The sequence below is a fragment of the Chiloscyllium plagiosum genome, chromosome 23 (genome assembly GCF_004010195.1).
Source record: "Chiloscyllium plagiosum isolate BGI_BamShark_2017 chromosome 23, ASM401019v2, whole genome shotgun sequence".
NCBI classification, from domain to species: domain Eukaryota; kingdom Metazoa; phylum Chordata; class Chondrichthyes; order Orectolobiformes; family Hemiscylliidae; genus Chiloscyllium; species Chiloscyllium plagiosum.
In genome coordinates, this window is record NC_057732.1 from 55176054 (window position 1) to 55195491 (window position 19438).

The window sequence follows — 19438 nt, forward strand, 5'->3', positions numbered from 1 at the left end:
TAGCCCATATCCTTCCAAACATTTCTTGTTCATGTACTGTTCCAAATGTCTCTTAAATGTTTTAACTGTACCTGCATCCACCACTTCCTCTGGCAATTAATTCTACATGTGAACTATTCTCTGTGTAAAAAAGGTTTCCCCTCGTGGCATTTTAAAATCTTGCTCCTCTCATATTCAAAACATGTGCCCTAGTTTTGAACTCCCCCAACCCAAGGGAAAAGACCCTTGTCATTCATCTTATCTATGCCCCTCATGATTTTCTAAACCTTAAGAAGGTCACCATTATGGGTCATGATTTGGACTGGATGTTGGACTGGGGTGTACAAAGTTAAAAGTCACACAACACCAGGTTATAGTCCAACAGGTTTAATTGGAAGCACTAGCTTTCGGAGCGACGCTCCTTCATCAGGTGATTGTCTGACAATCACCTGAAGAAGGAGCATCGCTCCGAAAGCTAGTGTGCCTGTTGGACTATAACCTGGTGTTGTGTGGTTTTTACCATTATGGGTAGCACAGTGGCTCAGTGGTTAGCACTGCTGCCTCACACCGCCAGGGACCCAGGTTCAATCCCAGCCTCGGGTGACTGTCTGCGGAGTTTGTATATTCTCCCCATGTCTGCGTGGGTTTCCTCTGGGTGCTCCGGTTTCCTCCCATAATCCAAAGATGTGCAGGTCAGGTGAATTGGCCATGCTAAATTGCACATTGTGTTAGGTGCATTAGTCAGAGGGAAATGATCTAGGTGGGTTACTCTTCGGAGGGTCGGTGGGGACTAGTCGGGCTGAAGGGCCTGTTTCCACACTGCAAGGAATCTAATCACCCCTCAACTTGCTACGCTCCAGTGAAAAAAGTCCCAGCCTATCCAGCTTCTCCTTATAACTCAAACCCTCCATTTAATTCATTTGGATTTGGGAGAAAGATATTCACCGAGGAGGGATCAATTTTCGAGCACTAAGTCCTCGAGGACATAATGTAAGATGTAGAAAGATAATACAGTTAAACATAACATGGCATGGCTGCATTGTATTATTAACTGCAGAATATGTAGGGGCTTCTGGGCTTGCAATGGACATGGTCCATTTAGGTCAGACATATGGCTTTGATTCAGGAGAGAGAAATGAGATAAAAAGTGTATTTGCTCTGATGCCTACGTTGAGGGCAGTGAGTATGGGCAGTCTGAACTGATTACAACAACAACCTGTCTATGGTCTCAAACTACAATTTGTCAACTAAAGCACCAAATTGCTAATTTGCCCAGAGGCCAAGTAGGGGAGGGAGGGGGCAGTGGGAGAGGGGGGAGCGGGAGAGAGGGCAATGGGAGAAGGGGCAGCGGGAGAAGAGGGAGCGGGAGAAGAGGGAGCGGGAGAGAGGGCAGCGGGGGTGGTCGTATTAGGAAATTGGTACCCTGAGACAAAGAAAGGAAGTGTTCCTCCTCTACCGGACCTGATCCAGGTTGACCAATAAACCACAGGCAAAAGGTAGTCTCTATCTCTTTGGGCAGAACTGACAATACTCACCTTCAGTAACACAGTTCACCAAATATTGAACACAAACATGACTGGAGTAATTGACCATTTGTATGCAAGGACATTACTGTTCCTAGTGTAATGACCTTCTGACTTTACATCTTTAAATGTTGTGGCAATAACGAGAGACCCTCTGTGAAGGTTTGTGCATCAATAAATGGGAGCCCTGGGACCAATTAATGATTCCAAAAGGATGGAGTGAAGGCGAGGAGAAACAGAAACATCACTGGAAGTGATTGGGTGAGCAGGATATTGTTTGCTCCTAACTTTCCAACCTACCATTTGCATCCAGTTTCCGATTAAATGGGCAGCTATGATTAAGCAGGATCTCTTGGGAAGTTACATTTGTCAGCAGGTCAACTGGTAGGCCAGTGAGTCCAGAGGTTCCCTGCAGGATGCCTGTTACTGACATAACCTGGTATTTACAATGTGATGGGACACCCTGCACACTGCTGCACTGTTTAATTACAGACTTGACATTTTGACTGCCTGGGACATATTTTAACATTTAAACATTCACAGGAAAGAATCCTCAGCCTTCCCCACCCCACCCACACACCTCGCCCTGCCCCCCCCTCTATTTGCTTTAGTTTACCTTCATTTCCACTGTAGGAACTCTTTGTGATAAAAGGGCACGAAAATAACATCAACATTCTTGTAGTTATTTTCACCCGACTTTCCAAATGTATCTTTCTCTTTGCAATTTTCAAGGGTTGGTTAAAAGATCTTTTCTTTTGTTAAATTATTCAGAAACAAATTGGAAGTCAGTGGTATTGAATGATTCTGCAGTGAATGACATTTTACTCAGCGCTCCAGTCTGAGTTTAATGATATTGTGAAGAGCGAATTGGCATTTTGGATTTAGCAGCCTCTTTCAGTATCCCAGCTGATCAGGGTTCGAGGGTCTCCTGGTTTTATTGAACATTGTCAATGCTGGTTTGAATCTATTCTCACTGGATGATTATGTCATGATTTACAGATATTTGAATGTTTAATATTTGTTTTGACTCTGCTGTTAAATAGTTAATAGGGCAGTGGGGCTACACATGTCTTGAATCATATGAAATATCATTCACACAACACCACATTGGAATCTGGTTAATATAACACCTCAGTTATTACCTCAAGGGGATTATTTTAAATGGCTATGTCGGTGGCATTCTGTCCTGAAAAATATCTGCTGATGTTCAAGATTGTGATATGGTCTTTCTGCGGATTCTCCTGCCCAGATTGCATGCAGCTGACTTTAATAATTGTAACCTGGAACAATGGTACTGAGTGACTACAATTTACACCCTCAGTGTCCCAGGGGTGAGTGAAAATGGGAAATCATAGAATCCCTACAGTGTGGAAACAGGCCATTCAGCCCTCCGAGTCCACAAGTCCTCCTGTGGGTTTCATCAGGATTAGATGAAGCTGGGGTACAAACGAGACAGTTTTAAACTTGAAGATTGATGGACGTTCAAACATGAATTATAAAGGCAGGGAGCATATCTGCCAGTGACTGAGATTTTTGCTTTGAGTCTAGAATCACATCAAAAAGTGTGGCACTGGAAAAGCAAAGCAGGTCAGGCAGCATCTGAGTAGCAGGAGAGTCAATGTTTTAGGCATAAGCCCTTCATCAGGAATGTGGGTTTGAGGGGTGGAGATGAGAGGAAGGGGACTGAGAGATAAATAGAGTGTGGGGTGGAGCTGGGGGGAAGGTAGCTGGGAATGCGATAAGTAGATGCAGGTGGGGGTTAATGGTGATAGATTGGAGCGGAGGGTAAAGCAGATGGGCCGATGGAAGATGGACAGGTAGGACAGGTCAAGAGGGCAATGGCGAGTTGAAGGGTTAGATCTGGGATGAGATGGGTGGAGGGGAAATGAGGAAACTGGTGAAAACTGCATTGATTCTGTGTGGTTGGAGGGACCCAAGGTGGAAGATGAGGTGTTCTTCCTCCAGGCGTTGGGTGGCTAGGATTTGGCGGTGGAGGAGACCCAGGACTTGCATGTCCTTGGGGGTGGGGGAGTTGATGTGGTCGGCCTGAATCACTTGTTGGGCATGAAATAATGATCTCTCTCTCTGTCTCTGTCTCTGACTCTCTCTCTCTTTGTCTCTGTCTCTGTCTCTGTCTCTATCAGATGATGCCAGACCTGTTGGGGTTTTCCAACATTTTCTGTTTTTGTTTCTGTTATTTTTAATGTGAGTCTCACTGGCTGGGCTAGAATTATATTGCCCATCCCTAGTTGTCCTTATGAAGGTGACAATGAGTTGTCTAACTGCTGCAGTCCATGTGCTATAGGTAGACCCACAATGCCCTTAGGGAGGAAACTCCAGGATGATGAGTGGCCTGGAGGGGAACTTGCAGGCGGTGCTGTTCCCATATACCCCATGGTAGTCATGAGTTTTGAAAGTTCTCTTGGGGAGCTGCCGCAGTGCATCTTGGTGGATGGTACACACTCCTGCTACTGAGCATTGGTAGATGGAGTTGGTGCTGAAAGTGGTGATTGTTGTTTCCAATCAATGACCTTTGACCTTGATGTTGTCAAACTTCCTGACTGTTGTTGGAGTTGTACTTAGCTATGCAAGTGAGGAGTATTCTATCACACTCCTGACCTGGGTCTTGTACATTGTGGACAGACACTGAAGAGTCAGAAGAAAAGTTGCTCACTGCAGTATTCCCCACTCTTGTCATTATAGCATTTATATGGCTAGTCCAGTTCAGTTTCTGATCATTGGTAACATCCAGGAGATTAACAGTAAGGTTTTCTGTGATAGTAATACCATGAATGCTAAGGGGCAATTGTTAGATTCTCTCTTTGGTCATTGCCTGACACTTGTGTGGCACAAATGTTCCTTACCACTTGTCAGCTCAAACATGGATTTGTCCAGATCTTCCTGCATTTGAATACGGACTGTCTCAGTATCTGGGGAGGCACAAATGGTGCTGAATATTGTGCAATCATCAGTGAAAATCCCCATTTCTGACCTTATGATGGAGGGAAGGTAATTCATGAAGCAGCTGAAGATGGTTGGGCCTAAGACACCCCCCTGAGGAACTCTTGCAGAAATGTCCTCTAGTTGAGATGACTGACCTTCAACAACCATGGCCATTTTCCTCTGTGCCAGGTATGACTCCAACGAGGAACATTTTGCAACATTTTGCTTTCAGTTTGGAAAATGAATTATGTTAAAGCACTAATTGGGTACCTTGCTCAATATCAGGGTCACAATACCTCTGTTTAAATGGCAGTTAGGATGTGCTGACAGTAATTTGGGAGCCAAAGTATTCATGTGCACTTTGTAAATGCAATTAATGATTGGTGCAGAATCTGATGCTGTAAGATCATGGTGTTGTTCAGCGGTATCTAATGCAGCTAATTGCATCTTAAATGAACAATTAACAAGAGGCAAGTAGCATTTGTTCCACACAGTTCTAAATGCGACCATACTAGACTGGGCTGAAATGTGCAAAGTACACTGTCCTGGTCACTGTTTTAGACATAACCTCTTTGAGCACAAACTCAAGCAAGTGTTTGTATAGATGAATCTTGCACTGTCAGCTTCTGTTAAATGTTCTATCCATTAGGACCAGACTGTGGGAGTGAAGAATGCTTTGATGGCACTATGTTCTCACCAGACAGCTGAATCATTTTAGCCGTGGTAAAGGGGCAATGACATGATGATTAATTTGTCATGAAGGAACTCTCTAAACAGACCATTAGAAAGGAATGGGGGGCAATGACCTAACCTGGTGCCATCACTCTGTATCTTTTACCTTGTACAAATTCAGCGTGTTATCATATGGTTTGGGAAGCTTCATGCTTGACCTTTAATGTGAGTTAATGCTCCCTGTGGCCAACTTCAGTCTCAGAGAGAGAACGTTCCCAATTATTCAGCATGCCTGCTGTCCTGTGTGAATGAGATTGTGAAGATTAAGAAACACATCTGTGCTTTCCTCATTATAATTATTTATTCTGACTCTACATTAATCAAATACAGATTTATTCTAAGCTTTTGACACAAGAGAATTGTAAAGGATTCTGAATAAATTGCCAAGATTTCCCTTCCTTTCTTATAGAGCAGTCACTTTATTGAATTGTTTTAAACAAGTTTACAAATCCCCTCAGCCCCAGCCAACTCCCCAGACACAGAGTCACACCTTCTCATCTCTGTTCATTTACGCTTATACAACCTGCTGTACTGCACACACCTCCTCCCACCCCCCCCTCCCCACCCCCCCCTCCCCACCCCCACCGCCCTCCTGGAAATCTGTAAGGCCAGCCAAGCCTGACACTGTTCTGAGGGAGAGCCGTACAGGACTTAGAATGTTAACTTTGATTGTCTCTCCACAGAATGCAGCCAGACCTGCTGAGTTTCTCCAGCATTCTCTATGCCTCTTGTAGCCTGACAGTTTCTGAATCAACCTCTTCAGAGACATTATTGCACACCTCTGGAGCAGCTGGAATTGAATACAGGCCTCCTGGCTCAAACATTGGGACACTACCACTGTGCTACAAACTGCCACAGGCTGCTCCAGGAAGACCAGACTCTGCATGGGAACTGGTAATGACATGCTGAGCTCAGCATTTTTGATGTGCAGCTCTGTCTGTTGGCCCCAGGAAAAGACGGCAATGAACTGGCTTTGAAGAGCGAGATACACACAAAAAAGAAACATTTCTTGGACTGAATAATGTTTCTGTCCCTCATTCAACACAATACCATGGCTACAGTTGTACAGAGGCCATCACTAACACACCAGTGATCTAATAGTATCACAGTGAATGATGATAAAAGGTTTACATCTTTATAGAGATTCTTATGATTTTAGAATATCCAAAGTACCTTCCAACCAATCAAGTGCAATTAAAGTATCGATGCTGTTGTTGGGTGAGCAATGCTGGAGCCAATTTTCAAGCGGTGGAATTCTAACCGGATAATCTGATTTAATGTTGCTGATCGAGGGCAAAACATCTGCCAGAACACGAGGGAAATACTCATATTCTTTAAAATACTGGCACGAGACCCTTTAGCTCCACCCCAGAGTGCTGACAAGGTCTGGGCTGACTTCTCACTCTGACCATAAATTAGGATGATGCAATGAGATGATGGGTTAGGTCTTTGCGGGGTGGGGGGTGGGGTCTGTTCAGTTATTGAATACAAAAACATGTAAATATAGTCTTGGACAAGTAAGGAATGCCATTGGTTTGTTGGCAGGATAGCATCAAATTCCAATGTTCATTGGTTACTTCATTTGCTACTGTACAGAACTGAATTGCTTTAGATTAGATTAGATTAGATTACAGTGTGGAAACAGGCCCTTCGGCCCAACAAGTCCACACCGACCCGCCGAAGCGAAACCCACCCATACCCCTACATTTACCCCTTACCTAACACTACGGGCAATTTAGCATGGCCAATTCACCTAACCTACACATCTTTGGACTGTGGGAGGAAACCGGAGCACCCGGAGGAAACCCACGCAGACACGGGGAGAACGTGCAAACTCCACACAGTCAGTCGCCTGAGTCGGGAATTGAACCCGGGTCTCTGGCGCTGCGAGGCAGCAGTGCTAACCACTGTGCCACCGTGCCGTGACTGTGTATGTATATACAAATATTTTTATGAATAAAATATATTTTTGAAATTAAAAAGAAGAAAGATTAGGAACAGGTTACTGTTTTGACAGGTTTCCCAATTTTAACACAAGCCCCGGATTTTAATACAGACAACGTAGCTGGGCTGGCAGGACTGGGGTTACCACTGTTACTTTGGAATTGGGTGTCGGTACTGAGTGGTATGGTCAGTCTCAGTGCTTTCCTTTGACTTTGCAGCAGCACTGATGTAACCCTGACTGCCTTGCTTGGTCATCTCAGAGGACAGACAGGAGTCAATCAGATTGTTCTGGCTTTGCAGACAGTTGCAGGTCAGCCTGGGTAAAGGTGACAGTTTTGCTCAAGGACATGAGTGAATCAGATGGGTTTTTATGGCAATTGCTACAAGGTTACCAGATTTTTATGGATTTCCAGTCTCATGATCTGCCTTGGTGCAATTTGAAGCCAATGTCCTCGAGCAATAGCTCTGGATTTCTAGCCTTGTGACATTCCCAGTTTTTCACCACCACCTCCCCATTGTTGGATACAGTTTCGCTCTTGCTCTATCACTACTTGTAGTGCCTGAGTTCTCCGTGCTTAGTGGATTTGAGTATCTCCTCGTGTACTCCACACTGTCACAACACAAATACAGGAAATCTCAGATATTTGTTGGGAGCTCCAATCTGTTAAGTATTGAAGAATCTAAAAAATGTGATTGGCTTTATCCTCCCAACTTTATCATCTTGGATGTTTTCAATGCTAGAAAAAAAGGGAAGAATTAATTGTTAGTTTTCTTGTGGTGCTGTCAATGATGTTTTAGATATTTTTATTCCAACCAGTTGAGATATTACGCTGGTACAGGAGGGACTTGAACCTTCTTCACAGCACCTCTAACCAAGGATGTTTTTAAATTATTTATTATCAGGTAATTGCAGTTGGATTTAATTAAATTCTGATTGTGTTAGAGTGTTCTAAATGAAGATTGATGTGATCCCCACAGCTGGGATTGAAGTCAGGGTGAACTAACTGCATTGTGATATCTGTTACCGATTGCCACTTTTTCTCTGAATTTAGTGGAAAAGGGATTACATCTTTTGATTTACATTTCTGTCAATTCCTGTTTGAAATTATTACAGTTGGGAAAACTGCACTGAGCCTCTACCACGTCTTGTCTTGAATGGGAAATTAAACTGACTTCCTCTTCTGATTGCCCTTGTGTATAGTCTTTAAAATGTTCCAGCCATTTCTTCAATAAGCCACAACAGCCTAATTACTTTCAAAATGAATGATGCACTTAGTTTTGTGCATTTGTTCTCTGAATGTCTTGAAAGAAATATTTATTCAACTGGTTAAATTGCTTCAACATCAGTCATGGATTGTTTTATCCAATTATAAGGCACAGAGTGAGCACAAAGGGCCACCAAGCCTCTTCCTGTTGTTATGGACCAGACAAAACCCCCTTAAAATATATTCAGAAGATAGCCGAGACCCTAACTTTCTCTAATTTTAAAGATAAGTATGAGGTGTTGCGTTCCTGAAGTAATTTGATTGGTCAAATTACTCGACTTTAAGCAAAACACATTTTATTTTTATACTAGTTAAAATACGGATGAAATAAAAATAAGAGAAAATAATTGGCTGAACTGTGACTCTATCAAAGTGTTTAACAAGACAATAGGTACAGTAACTCATACCAATTAACTGTTCCAATAGAGTAACATTCCATAAATATCCCCTTGACAAAGGCAAATTCAGAAAAACAGATTATCTCACGTGCAACTCCAGTTGCAGAAAGCTCTGAGACAGTGTAGCAATGAGAGATGTACTGCAGCTACCAAACCCAGCTCAGGCCCCAGCAACAACTGCTGAAAGCTACAACTAAAAATCCTTCTTCTATTTTTCCAAATTAAAAAAACCCAAGGCCTCACAAGCTGTTTACTTTATGAATTTTTAATAGATATCTGGTCACCCTCTGCCTTAAAACCTCTTTGCAAAAAAAAAGAACAAAATACACCTCTTAAAGCCATAGCATTGTCACACCATGCTCCATGGTTCCAATTGTTTGATACATTTCCTGTTTGATTTTTGCCTCATAGATAAAAACTGATGAGAGGATCATCAAGACAGAACATGGCCTTTTGATTCGGAGTGTGCAGAGAAAAGATGCCGGCTCTTACTTCTGCAGAGCTCAGGAGCAGACGTTTACTCACATGCTCATGAAACTGAATTTGAAAGTGATAGAGAATGAGCAGATGGAGAGTGCACAGAAGGCCGAGGATGAGGAGGGTAAGGGCAGGGATTATGCCTCAGAGTCTCGGTTGAGATACAAGGATTATGTGCAGCTGCTGAGCAGCCCCAGTTTCACGGTGGATGATTACTGTGAGCAGCTCTGGTACCGGGAGAGGCGGCGGCAAAAGAACAGAGCGGCCGGGAAGTGGAAGCACGTGCAGGAGATGAAGAAGAATCGAAACCGCAGACACCATGCGTAATCTCTGATGGTTTGGAGAGAAAGCTGAGTACTGCGGCTATTAATTCTAAGGAGATGACAAAAAAAATCATGGAATGCTGTTGTACTGTCATTCCAGCTTTGGAGAGCTACAAGATGCTTACAATAAAATATAGGACTTGCATTTCCACATCGTGAACTCAAAGACATCAAAACCAAGACAGAGACCTCTTGGTCCGCAATATCAGTCTTTATTAATACCACATTACTCAAGTATTTACTGTACAGAAAGAGTCCAATTGGCCCAATATTATCCACACAAATTCCCTGACTTGCTTCAGTTCATCCCATCAATATTAAATTCTGAACAAAAATAAATCTCTTGCTTTAAGCAGAGTGTGTCAGTTTTATCACAATTACTCAGCTCTGGCACATCCATGATGTTGTTTACATCATATGTGAGATGTGTATAAATTGCAGTAGGATTGGACATTTTGTCTTCAGTCATTGACCAAGTTATTGAGATAAACTTTTGTGATAAACTTTAAACATCTTTCTATTACCTGCCAATGATTGACTTACTTACATTGACAGAAACCCATTTCCACAACGCTATAATTTCAATTGAAAATTTAATACAACTGAAATCATTACATCTCTTTGCTACCAGCTTAATACTGTCTAATCAGATACCAGCTATGTAATTTTATTGTTGCAACTGATACCCTGTACCTATGCATGAGGATTGCTGTTAAATGTTATGAGGGAGAGAATTTACACTTTTACGAATGGACGTTTATACAAATCATTTTCTTAATGTTGCATCAAAAAGAACAATTGCTGTGGTTGTTGAAGTGAGCAAAATTGGATGGTGGTTTCAGTGTATTAACTAGCAAGAAAAATGCCTTCCCTTCAGAATGCATTGCTGTTGAGAGCTATAAAAAAGCATCAGGGAGTGGCAGGCTATATGGAGATACAGCACATTGGAGCAGAAGCTTGCAGACTTGTGTCTGAGATTCCCCACTATTAGGTCATCATGATAGGTAGATGTCAAAGGCTTTGTGTGTTCAGAAAGGGAATGAGGGAGAGGTAGTGAATCAACTGCCCTCCTGCTGATAACTATCATCTTTTCTGACAGTTACAGGGATAGTTTGAAAGATTTCTTGCCTGGCTATTGGGCAAGGTTAAGTGACCAAAAAATAAATACAACAAAATAGACAACCTGTAAAAAGGAAAGTGTAGAGAGGTACCAGCTTGTAAGTTACCAATGGTCAAATTTCATATTCCAATTGTTCATTGTCATCCTTTTATCATTCTACAATCTCTTCTGCTTCTCTCCTCATTTCTAATATAGGAGAATATAATGGGTATAACAAGTTTGTTTAAAGTATATTTTATGCAGAGAATGTCCCCAGTTACACATATTATCAGAGAATATTTTAACATTTGATTCGTATAGCTTAAGTGAATGAATTTTGGAACATATGTTACTGTAAATTATATTCCTTTAGTCTGTTATTTCTTTGTAATAAATTAGTTGAACCTTGTTGATGGATTTGTTAAATGTTATGGGATAAGGGTTTTTTATTGTGAAGCCACATTCAGACTAACTGTTGCTTTAATGGTCAGCTCCTTCAGACTTCTGGTCGGGGAGATTTTCTCATGTTCCATTGACAGGTAATTGCTCATGTTTGTGTCTACCAAGGTAGATCTCATTCAACCCTGACTCCCTGAGTAGAGTGAATGGTTCAGATCTTGCCAAGGACACTGGATGGAATGCAGACTCATTTTGTTATTATTTCATGGGACATGGTTGTCACTGGCAAGGCTAATCTCTAGTTTCCTTGAATGATTGTCATTTCAGAAGGCAATCAAGAACCACCTATATTGTTAAGGGTTTGAGGTCACATGTAGGCCAGACCAGATAAGGACAGCAAGTTTCCTGCCCTAAAGGACATTAGTAAACCCAATGAGTTTTTGCAACAATTGACAATGGTTTCATGGTCACCCTTATTGAAATTAACTTTCAATTCCCAATTTATTAATTGAATTTGAATTCCACCAACTGCCATAGTGAGATTTGAACCCATGCCCTCACAACATTGTACATTGGCATTACCACAATGGCTCCATCTCCCAGTACTGAATGAAGATGAAGCATGTGGGAGACAAGAAAAGACATTTGAGAGACACTGTGAGAAATATGTGATTCCGTTCAGATTCTCATTCTAATGTGGAACTCAAATATTTTTCCAATTTTGAAATTACATGGCTTAATTTTAAAAAATTGCTCACTCATTGAACAGCCAACTTTACATTTTTGAGGGGGGCAGAATGTCTTGGACAGTTTTTATAAAACAAAACAAAAAGCCTAATACTCTTAGGCCACCATGTATGTTGTTAGCAATTGTCAAGACTTACTGGAAAGAATGAAGTGAAAGTTGAAAGAGGAATGAGTGTCTTATGTTGTTGAGACCTCAAATGTGGTAGTATTTAATGTCTACAATGCAACCAAATTGCTCTGGGGTGACCACTGTCCTTTGTAAATCCCAAATCCCTTTCAGTCCAAAATGACCATGAAGCATCCTTATCAATTCTAGTGACAGATGATCATCCAAAGAAGAAAACTGGAATAAAATAAGAAAATAAAAGAATGCATAGTCCCATTTTAAGAAAGATATTCTTTAAAGGTTAAAAATTATTTCTTTTCATGTAAAGATGTTAAATATGACGTCAGTGTATTCACAAACAGGGATTGGAACGTTAAATGTATATTTTGGTATTATTTTAATAAAGTAGGAAACTTGTTATTTAAAAAGTTCCTGTTTGATATTTTAATGTTGCATTTAGTAAAGTGATATTACAGAAGTGATCTTTTAGTACTTTAAATATTATCAATACTGTGTCTTTCTCATTCAATATCTGTGTCTCTATACCTTGTTTCCAGTTCCAACCTGCTCAGTTAGCTGAGAAGCAATCAGCTTCACTTGGAAACAATTCCTCAGCTCCTGATCATCTGCACATTGCAGGAGCTCACAGCTACAAAAACAAAATTCACAATAACTATCAGGTTCCTTGTTTAGAATAATGCAGCCATCCTGGTAAATCCCTGATAAAAGTCAGTTCTTTCTCTTTGCAGTCCATAGTTTTTATAATTGCAAAACAAAAAGACATTCAACAATATGTTTGATAGAATATTAGTAACAATTTGATAGAATATAATATTGTTTGATAGAATGTTAGTAACAGTGTTCGGTTGTGCAGGATGACACCATTGACATAGAAACATTTATATAAAATCCACTGAATTCCAGAAGCTGTGTTTGTAGTGAGTTTCAAGTATAGTAAATGAGAGTCCCAACTCTAGTGGCATAAAGAGGCCATTCAATCCCTCGAGTTTTTTCCTCCATCTAATATTTGATGGGCGATTTGAATCTCAATTCCATTTACCTGCTGCTGATCCAATCATTGGATCTCAAAATCAGCAAAATCTACCTGAAATGTTTCCAATGCCTGAAAACCCACACCCTTTTGGCTGAAGGTCTGTGTAACTCCACTCCTCTCCTCCTATCTCACTGAAGATAAGTGCTGTGGATCACAAACCTTGCACAGAATTTCTCTGCTCCCCATTCTGTGTGGGTGGGTGGTAGGGAGGGTGGTGGGGAGGGGGAATGATATAATGTGGTGAGGGGTTAGGTTGGCACATGGTTGAGCTAGAGTGGTTTGGGGGAGTGTGTGTGTTTGGTCAGAGAGATCGGATCAAATCAGGATGAGTCCTGTGGGAATTTAGGATCAATTTTGAATTGGGGGAGTCATCTTTAAAGTCACCCAGGAGTTAGAATAAGGTTGTCATCCTTAAATGTTTGCAGGAAAGTGACTTGGAACACGCTGAGGTTCCCAACTAACTCAGAGTTGGTAACTTTTGCAGGGTTCCACATCCTGGGCAATTGTCCATTGGAAATGTTCTCACCAATTTCTAGGTAGTTGGACTCTGTTCTCACTTCAAGGCCAATTTTCATAGCTGTTACAAACTTCCTAAATATACCCCTGACATTTAAATCCAGCTTGTTATAAATGTGACAAACAGCAAATGACTGAGCTCGGCTGAACCCAAATGGAAACAGATTTCAGTGACAAAAACACCCTTCCACCAACATTTTTTGCTTTCTACAAGTTATCAATTTTGAGTCAAACTTGCTACATTCCTTTGGAACTCATGAACTTTTAATTTTCTGACCTGTCTACCATGTAGAACTGCATCAAAAGTCTTTTAAAGTCCATGCAAACTTAAATGTCAAGGGCATAATTAGAATGTCTGCAACTGATACAAAAATTCAACTTGTCATTGGGCTGGGTGAAGAAATAGAAAATTCAATTGAATCTGGAGGAGTGTGCGATAATGCATTTGGACAGCACGTGCAAGGCAAGGAAATGAGGAAGACCAGTGATGAAGCAAAAGTTTAGATGGGTTGGCATGGTTTTCTTTGGATCCAGTGAGGATGGGAAGAGAGTCCGACCACCCACTACCTCCTTTTGTTAACCCTTCAAAATATTCATAAAAACTGAAAGGATGATGGATGCTATAAACCAGAAACAAAACCATAAATTGCTGGAAAAGCTCAGCAGTATGGCAGCACCTGTGGTCCAGTGACCCTTCCTCAGAGCTCAGAGCTGTTAATAGAGTCATCGAGTCCTACAGCATGGAGGCAGGCCCTTTGGCCCAAACTGGTCCATGCTGACCAAAGTGTCCCTCCACCCCAACCCCATTTCCCTGCACTTGGCCCATATCCTTCTAAACCTTTCCTATCCATGTATTTGAACTCTTACTTCTCTCCACAGATGCTGACAGACCTGCTAAGCTTTTCCAGCAATTTTTTTTTGTTTCTCAAAACGTTCAGTCAGTTTCATCAAATCTGACCTTCACTGATGCAATCCATGCTGCCTCAAATTCCTGTTGTTCTTAGTGAATCTCCTTGTTTTCCTAAATTATCATTTATACTCTCTCGGAATTTATATAATTTATACTCTCTTGAAATCTTTGTCATTAACTCACCGATCACTGACGTGGACGAATTTGTAATTCTAAGGGTGGTATTTTCCACTGTTCCCCTCAGCAAATGTGAACTCAGGAGGACAGTGGAAGCAGCAATAATCCTGGGGTGCCCTGACTGGTCAGTCTCCCTTCATTCAATATGATTTTCTGTTATGCAAAGTCAGCTGGAGCAACTTTACAATCACCTCCGCCTTAATTTATCATCTCATTCAAAATCAATGAAAATCTTTCCTTTGTTTTCAAAAACCAAATGATAACCCTATCTAATCATTCGGCAGTTCACACTGTGGGAATCCCATGGCTATTAAATTCTCATCAAGATAAAATATGACCGTGGCGTCAATATGAGTAATGATCCATCAGCTAAGGCCAATCTAAATGGCAACATACTGGAAAGACCAACTGGAGCAGAACATTAAAATTAGCAGCAATGTGAATATTTCTGAAAAGCAATTACCTTCATAATTCCATGATGACTTTTCCCCATTTTATCCATTTGAATGGTTACTTTCCATTATTGCATTCTGATGTAATGTTGCATCTAGAATACAATATTTGAGAAATACTTGATACATGAATGTATATTTCTTTCTCATATTTCTGTGTTCCAGGTTAGTTGTTATTTACTTGAGGTTTTCCTTGTGATGAAAACACAAATTACCATTTTATTGCATTGCTCATTATTGATCGCTGTGTGCTAAGTGTAGACCCCACTGAGAACAACAGAAAGAGGCTCATCAAGGGCAAACAGGCAGGCAGGCTGTTCACTGGAGAGAATGTTTTGAAGAAGTCTTCAATTTAGATTTTGTCTTTGACTTGAATGTCTTCACTTGCATTCCTTAAATACTCTTCCAGCTCAGTCACGTGATGTCTCTGATTCAGAGCAACATTAAAAAGGCCAGTCCACAGCAAAACAAAAACAAAGTGTCTGAAGCAGGTTGAATCTCTGCTGAGATTCTGAAATGTGGCAGGGGTAATCTCCTGACATGGTTGCACTTTATAATGTTCCTATGGGAAAGGACATGAGAATTCACAAGAATACCAATTCAAAGGGAAAAATCAACTTTCATATCACACACTTTTGGAATACTGCATTCAGTTTTGGTCTCCCTCTTATAGGAAGGATGTTGTGAAACTTGAAGGTCGGAAAAGATTTACAAGGATGCTGCTAGGGTTGGAAGGTTTGAGCTTTATGGAGAGGCTGAATAGGCTGGGGCAATCTCCCTGAAGCGTCAGAGGCTGAGGGGTGATCTTATAGAAGAGGATGGTGCATGTATGGAATGAGCTGCCAAACAGAGTGGTGGATGCTGGTACAATTACAACATTTCAAAAGCATCTGGATGGTTTTATGAATAGGAAAGTTTGAGAAGGATTTGGGACAAATGCTGGCAAATGTAGTATATCTGGTTGGCATGGATGAGTTGGACCAAAGGGTCTGTTTCCATGCTGTACATCATTATTTACTATGACTCTATGAGAGGAGAGTGCTGATTGATTGGCAAGTGAAAGCTGGTTGGTGAAGGAGCTGCCAAGCAGTTGATATAAATTACTGCTGATTGATAGTCAACTGCCAAGCTTTATTTACATTTTAAATCAGGTTGATTCTGATTTGTCAGGATATTGTCCTGAGAAGTTAGCTAGTGAATGGCTGCCACATATTTTGTTGAGTTGAAACAGATGTAGTGCATTGTCCTGTCTACAAGGAAACACACCCTGTGCATGAAGACAATTCATTTCATCACAAGTGCACCACTTTTTGATTCTGAATGGAAATCCTAAATTGATATTTTGAAAAATCCTAGCTTGGGGAAAAAAGATAAAGAAAAGAAAAAGAAGAAGAAAGATAAAGCCAAAAAAACTCCTCCATTGGTTGCCAACAGACATCCGAACCAATGGGGGAATCATATCAAACTTCTAACACCCAATTGTGCTTGCAGAACATACAACATAGTTTCCAACTTTAGATGTGATTCTGCAATTGAGCAACATTTGCTGAATATTTCTGAGTGTACAATACTTCTACCAATCAGAATCCACTTGCAATAAATCAGCTTCTCCTCTCATTTTCTGCTTTGAATTGGTATTTCTTGTGAATTTTGCTCATGATTGCAAGATGAACAGCTTTCACGACATGTGTCTTTATTAAGCAATAACTACCATCTTATCTTTTCAATTTTATATATTTAGAAATAAAAGTATGGTGCAAAGTTTGCTTTGTTTCAAAGGCAAATCTGTTGAAAATTGAAAATGGCCATTTAAAGTCTTTGGTTCTCCATCTCATTTGCATTTTTCCACCCAGTGAAAGATGAGGAATGACTTTTTTTTTAATTCATTTGTGGAAAATGCTGTCATTGGCTGGGCCAGAATTTATTGCTCATCCCTAGCTGCCTCTTGAGAAGGTGGTGGTGAACTTCCTTCCTGAACTGCTGCAGTCCACCTGCTGCAGGTTGACCCACAATACCCCTAGGGAGGGAATTCCAGGACTTTCATCCAATGACACTGAAGGAACAGTGATATATTTGCAAGTGAGGATGGTGAGTGGCTTAGAGAGGAACTTAGAGAGGATACAGGTGTTCCCATGTACCTGCTGCCTTTGCCCTGGATGGAATTTCTGCAGTGCATCTTTTAGATAGTACACATTGCAGCTACTGAGTGTCAATGGTGGAGGGGGTGGATGTTTGTGGATGTGATACCTATCAAGTCAGTTGCTTTGTCCTGTACAGCATCAAACTTCTTTAGTGTTGTTAGAGCTGCACCTTTTCAGGCAGGTGGGGAGTATTCCATCATACTCCTAACTTGTACCTTAAATGAAGTGGACAGGTTTTGGGGAGCAAAGTGATGAGTTATTCGCCACACAATTACAAGCCTCTAACTTGCTCTTCCAGCCGCTGTATCTGGATGGCTAATCCAGTTCAATTTCTGGTCAATGGCAAGCCACCAGAATGTTGACAGTGGGCATTTAGCCATTGTAACACTGTTGAATATCAAGGTATGATGGTACGATACCTGTTGTTGGAGAATTTCACTGCCTGGTATTTGTGTGGCATAAATATTACTGACTACCACTGGAGATAGTTGAGCAATGGACACCACCCTGAGGAGCTCCTGCAGAGATGTCCTGGAACTGAGATAACTGACCTCCAACAATCACAACCATCTTCCAATGTGCTCGGTATGACTCCAACCAGCAGGGAGTTTTCCCTCTGGTTCCCATTGATTCCAGTAAGGCTCCTTGATGCCGCACTCGGTCAAATGTGGCCTTGATATCAAAGACTCTCACCTCTGGAATTTGACCCAAGGCTGTAATGAGGTCAGGAGCTGAGTGGTCCTGGTGCAATCCAAACTGGGTGTCACTGAGCAGGTTATTGCTGAGCAGGTGCTGCTTGTTAGCCTGTTGATAATGCCTTCCATTTCTTTACTGATCATTGAGAGTAGACTGATGGGGAAGTAACTAACTGGGTTAGAGTTGTCCTATTTTTGTGTACAGGATATAGCTGGGCAACTTTCCACATTGTTAGGTAGTTGCCAGTGTTGTAACTGTACTGGAACAGTTTGGCTAGGGAAACGACAAGTTCTGGAGCACATATCTCCAGTACTGTTGCCGGAATGGTTTCAGGGCCTTTAGCCTTTGCAGTATCCTGTGTTTCCAACCATTTCTTGATAACACTTGGCATGAATCAAGTTGGCTGAAGGCTGGTATCTGTGATGCTGGGGACCACTGGAAGAGTCCAAGATGGATCAATCATTCACCACATCTGACTACTGATTGTTGAAATTTGAAGTTTTAGATTGGGCATTTTATCATCTGGACGGAAGAACGTTTTGAATCTTTAAAGCATTGAAATATCAAAACAAATATAATTGGTGGAAATAGCTTCAGTGTTATGGTTCTCTTGTTGTGATTGGTTCCAGTCATTTTGAGTGGAACAAATTTAAAGCAGTAAAATCTAAACGGTTCTGTCAGTGTAATACTGACTGCCAACTCTAATGTAAACAATGCTTGTCAACTTTAAACTTCAACGGGAACTCTTTCGATATAATCAAAGTGTGCACGATTGTTATTGGCTTCCACAAATATACAAACAATAAAAATTATTTGTGTCAGCAATATCAAATAAGTGGTTAACTGGCATTTGATTTCTAACTGCATTGAGCTTTCTTTCATCGAAGTTTCCAGAACATTGGATTAAACTCTTTTGGAGAATTTCTTCCTGTTATCGCTGTTGCTTTGAGCTGGTCTGACATGAACAATGTTGCAGTATTTTCTTAGTCAATAGTTAATAAAAACTGCCGCAGTGAAAAATCAGCAATTGATTCGCTCCGAGTCAGCTTTGTTCACCAATTCCAAGCACATAAGATTGTGTTTAGACATGGTCATTGGCTGATTTCATTCTTCCATCTACTCACATCCATTTAATAATAACCTTCCAAACCCATCAGCTCTCCCAATTTTGTAACCTAAATTTATCCTGTCAGACTGTCAGCATTGTATCCTCAGATTTATTTACTGGTTCATTTGAGCAGGTTGAATAGTTTTACATGAATCACCTTGAATTAAAATACTTGGTTATCAAACTATTCCAAATAACAGAAATTAAATTTAACTATTTGTGTATTAATATGTTGCTTCCAAAGGTGCCAATTTCTTTTAGGGGAGCCAACCTTATTAAATTTACTTCACAGCATTCATAAAAATAATATACATGTGTTGGTTTTTGTTGATTTCAATGAAGATATTCTCAAAGTTTGGGAGAAGATTTGTAGCTCGGGTTCTCGTTGTTGTGGTTCTGTTCGCCGAGCTGGAAATCTTTGTTGCAAACGTTTCGTCCCCTGTCTAGGT

The 19438-nt window shown here is 40.9% G+C and overlaps 1 protein-coding gene across 7 annotated transcripts in view; it reads left to right on the top strand.

The window, feature by feature from the left end:
* sema3d (sema domain, immunoglobulin domain (Ig), short basic domain, secreted, (semaphorin) 3D) overlaps positions 1-12352 on the top strand; it is a 354002-nt gene extending 341650 nt beyond the window's left edge. For all 7 annotated transcript variants that reach the window (XM_043714212.1, XM_043714213.1, XM_043714209.1 and 4 more), the window contains one exon: positions 9196-12352. In XM_043714212.1, the coding sequence (XP_043570147.1) occupies positions 9196-9588 (393 nt within the window). In that variant the 3' untranslated portion in view covers positions 9589-12352. The remainder of the gene's footprint in view (positions 1-9195) is intronic.
* Positions 12353-19438: the final 7086 nt, after the last annotated feature.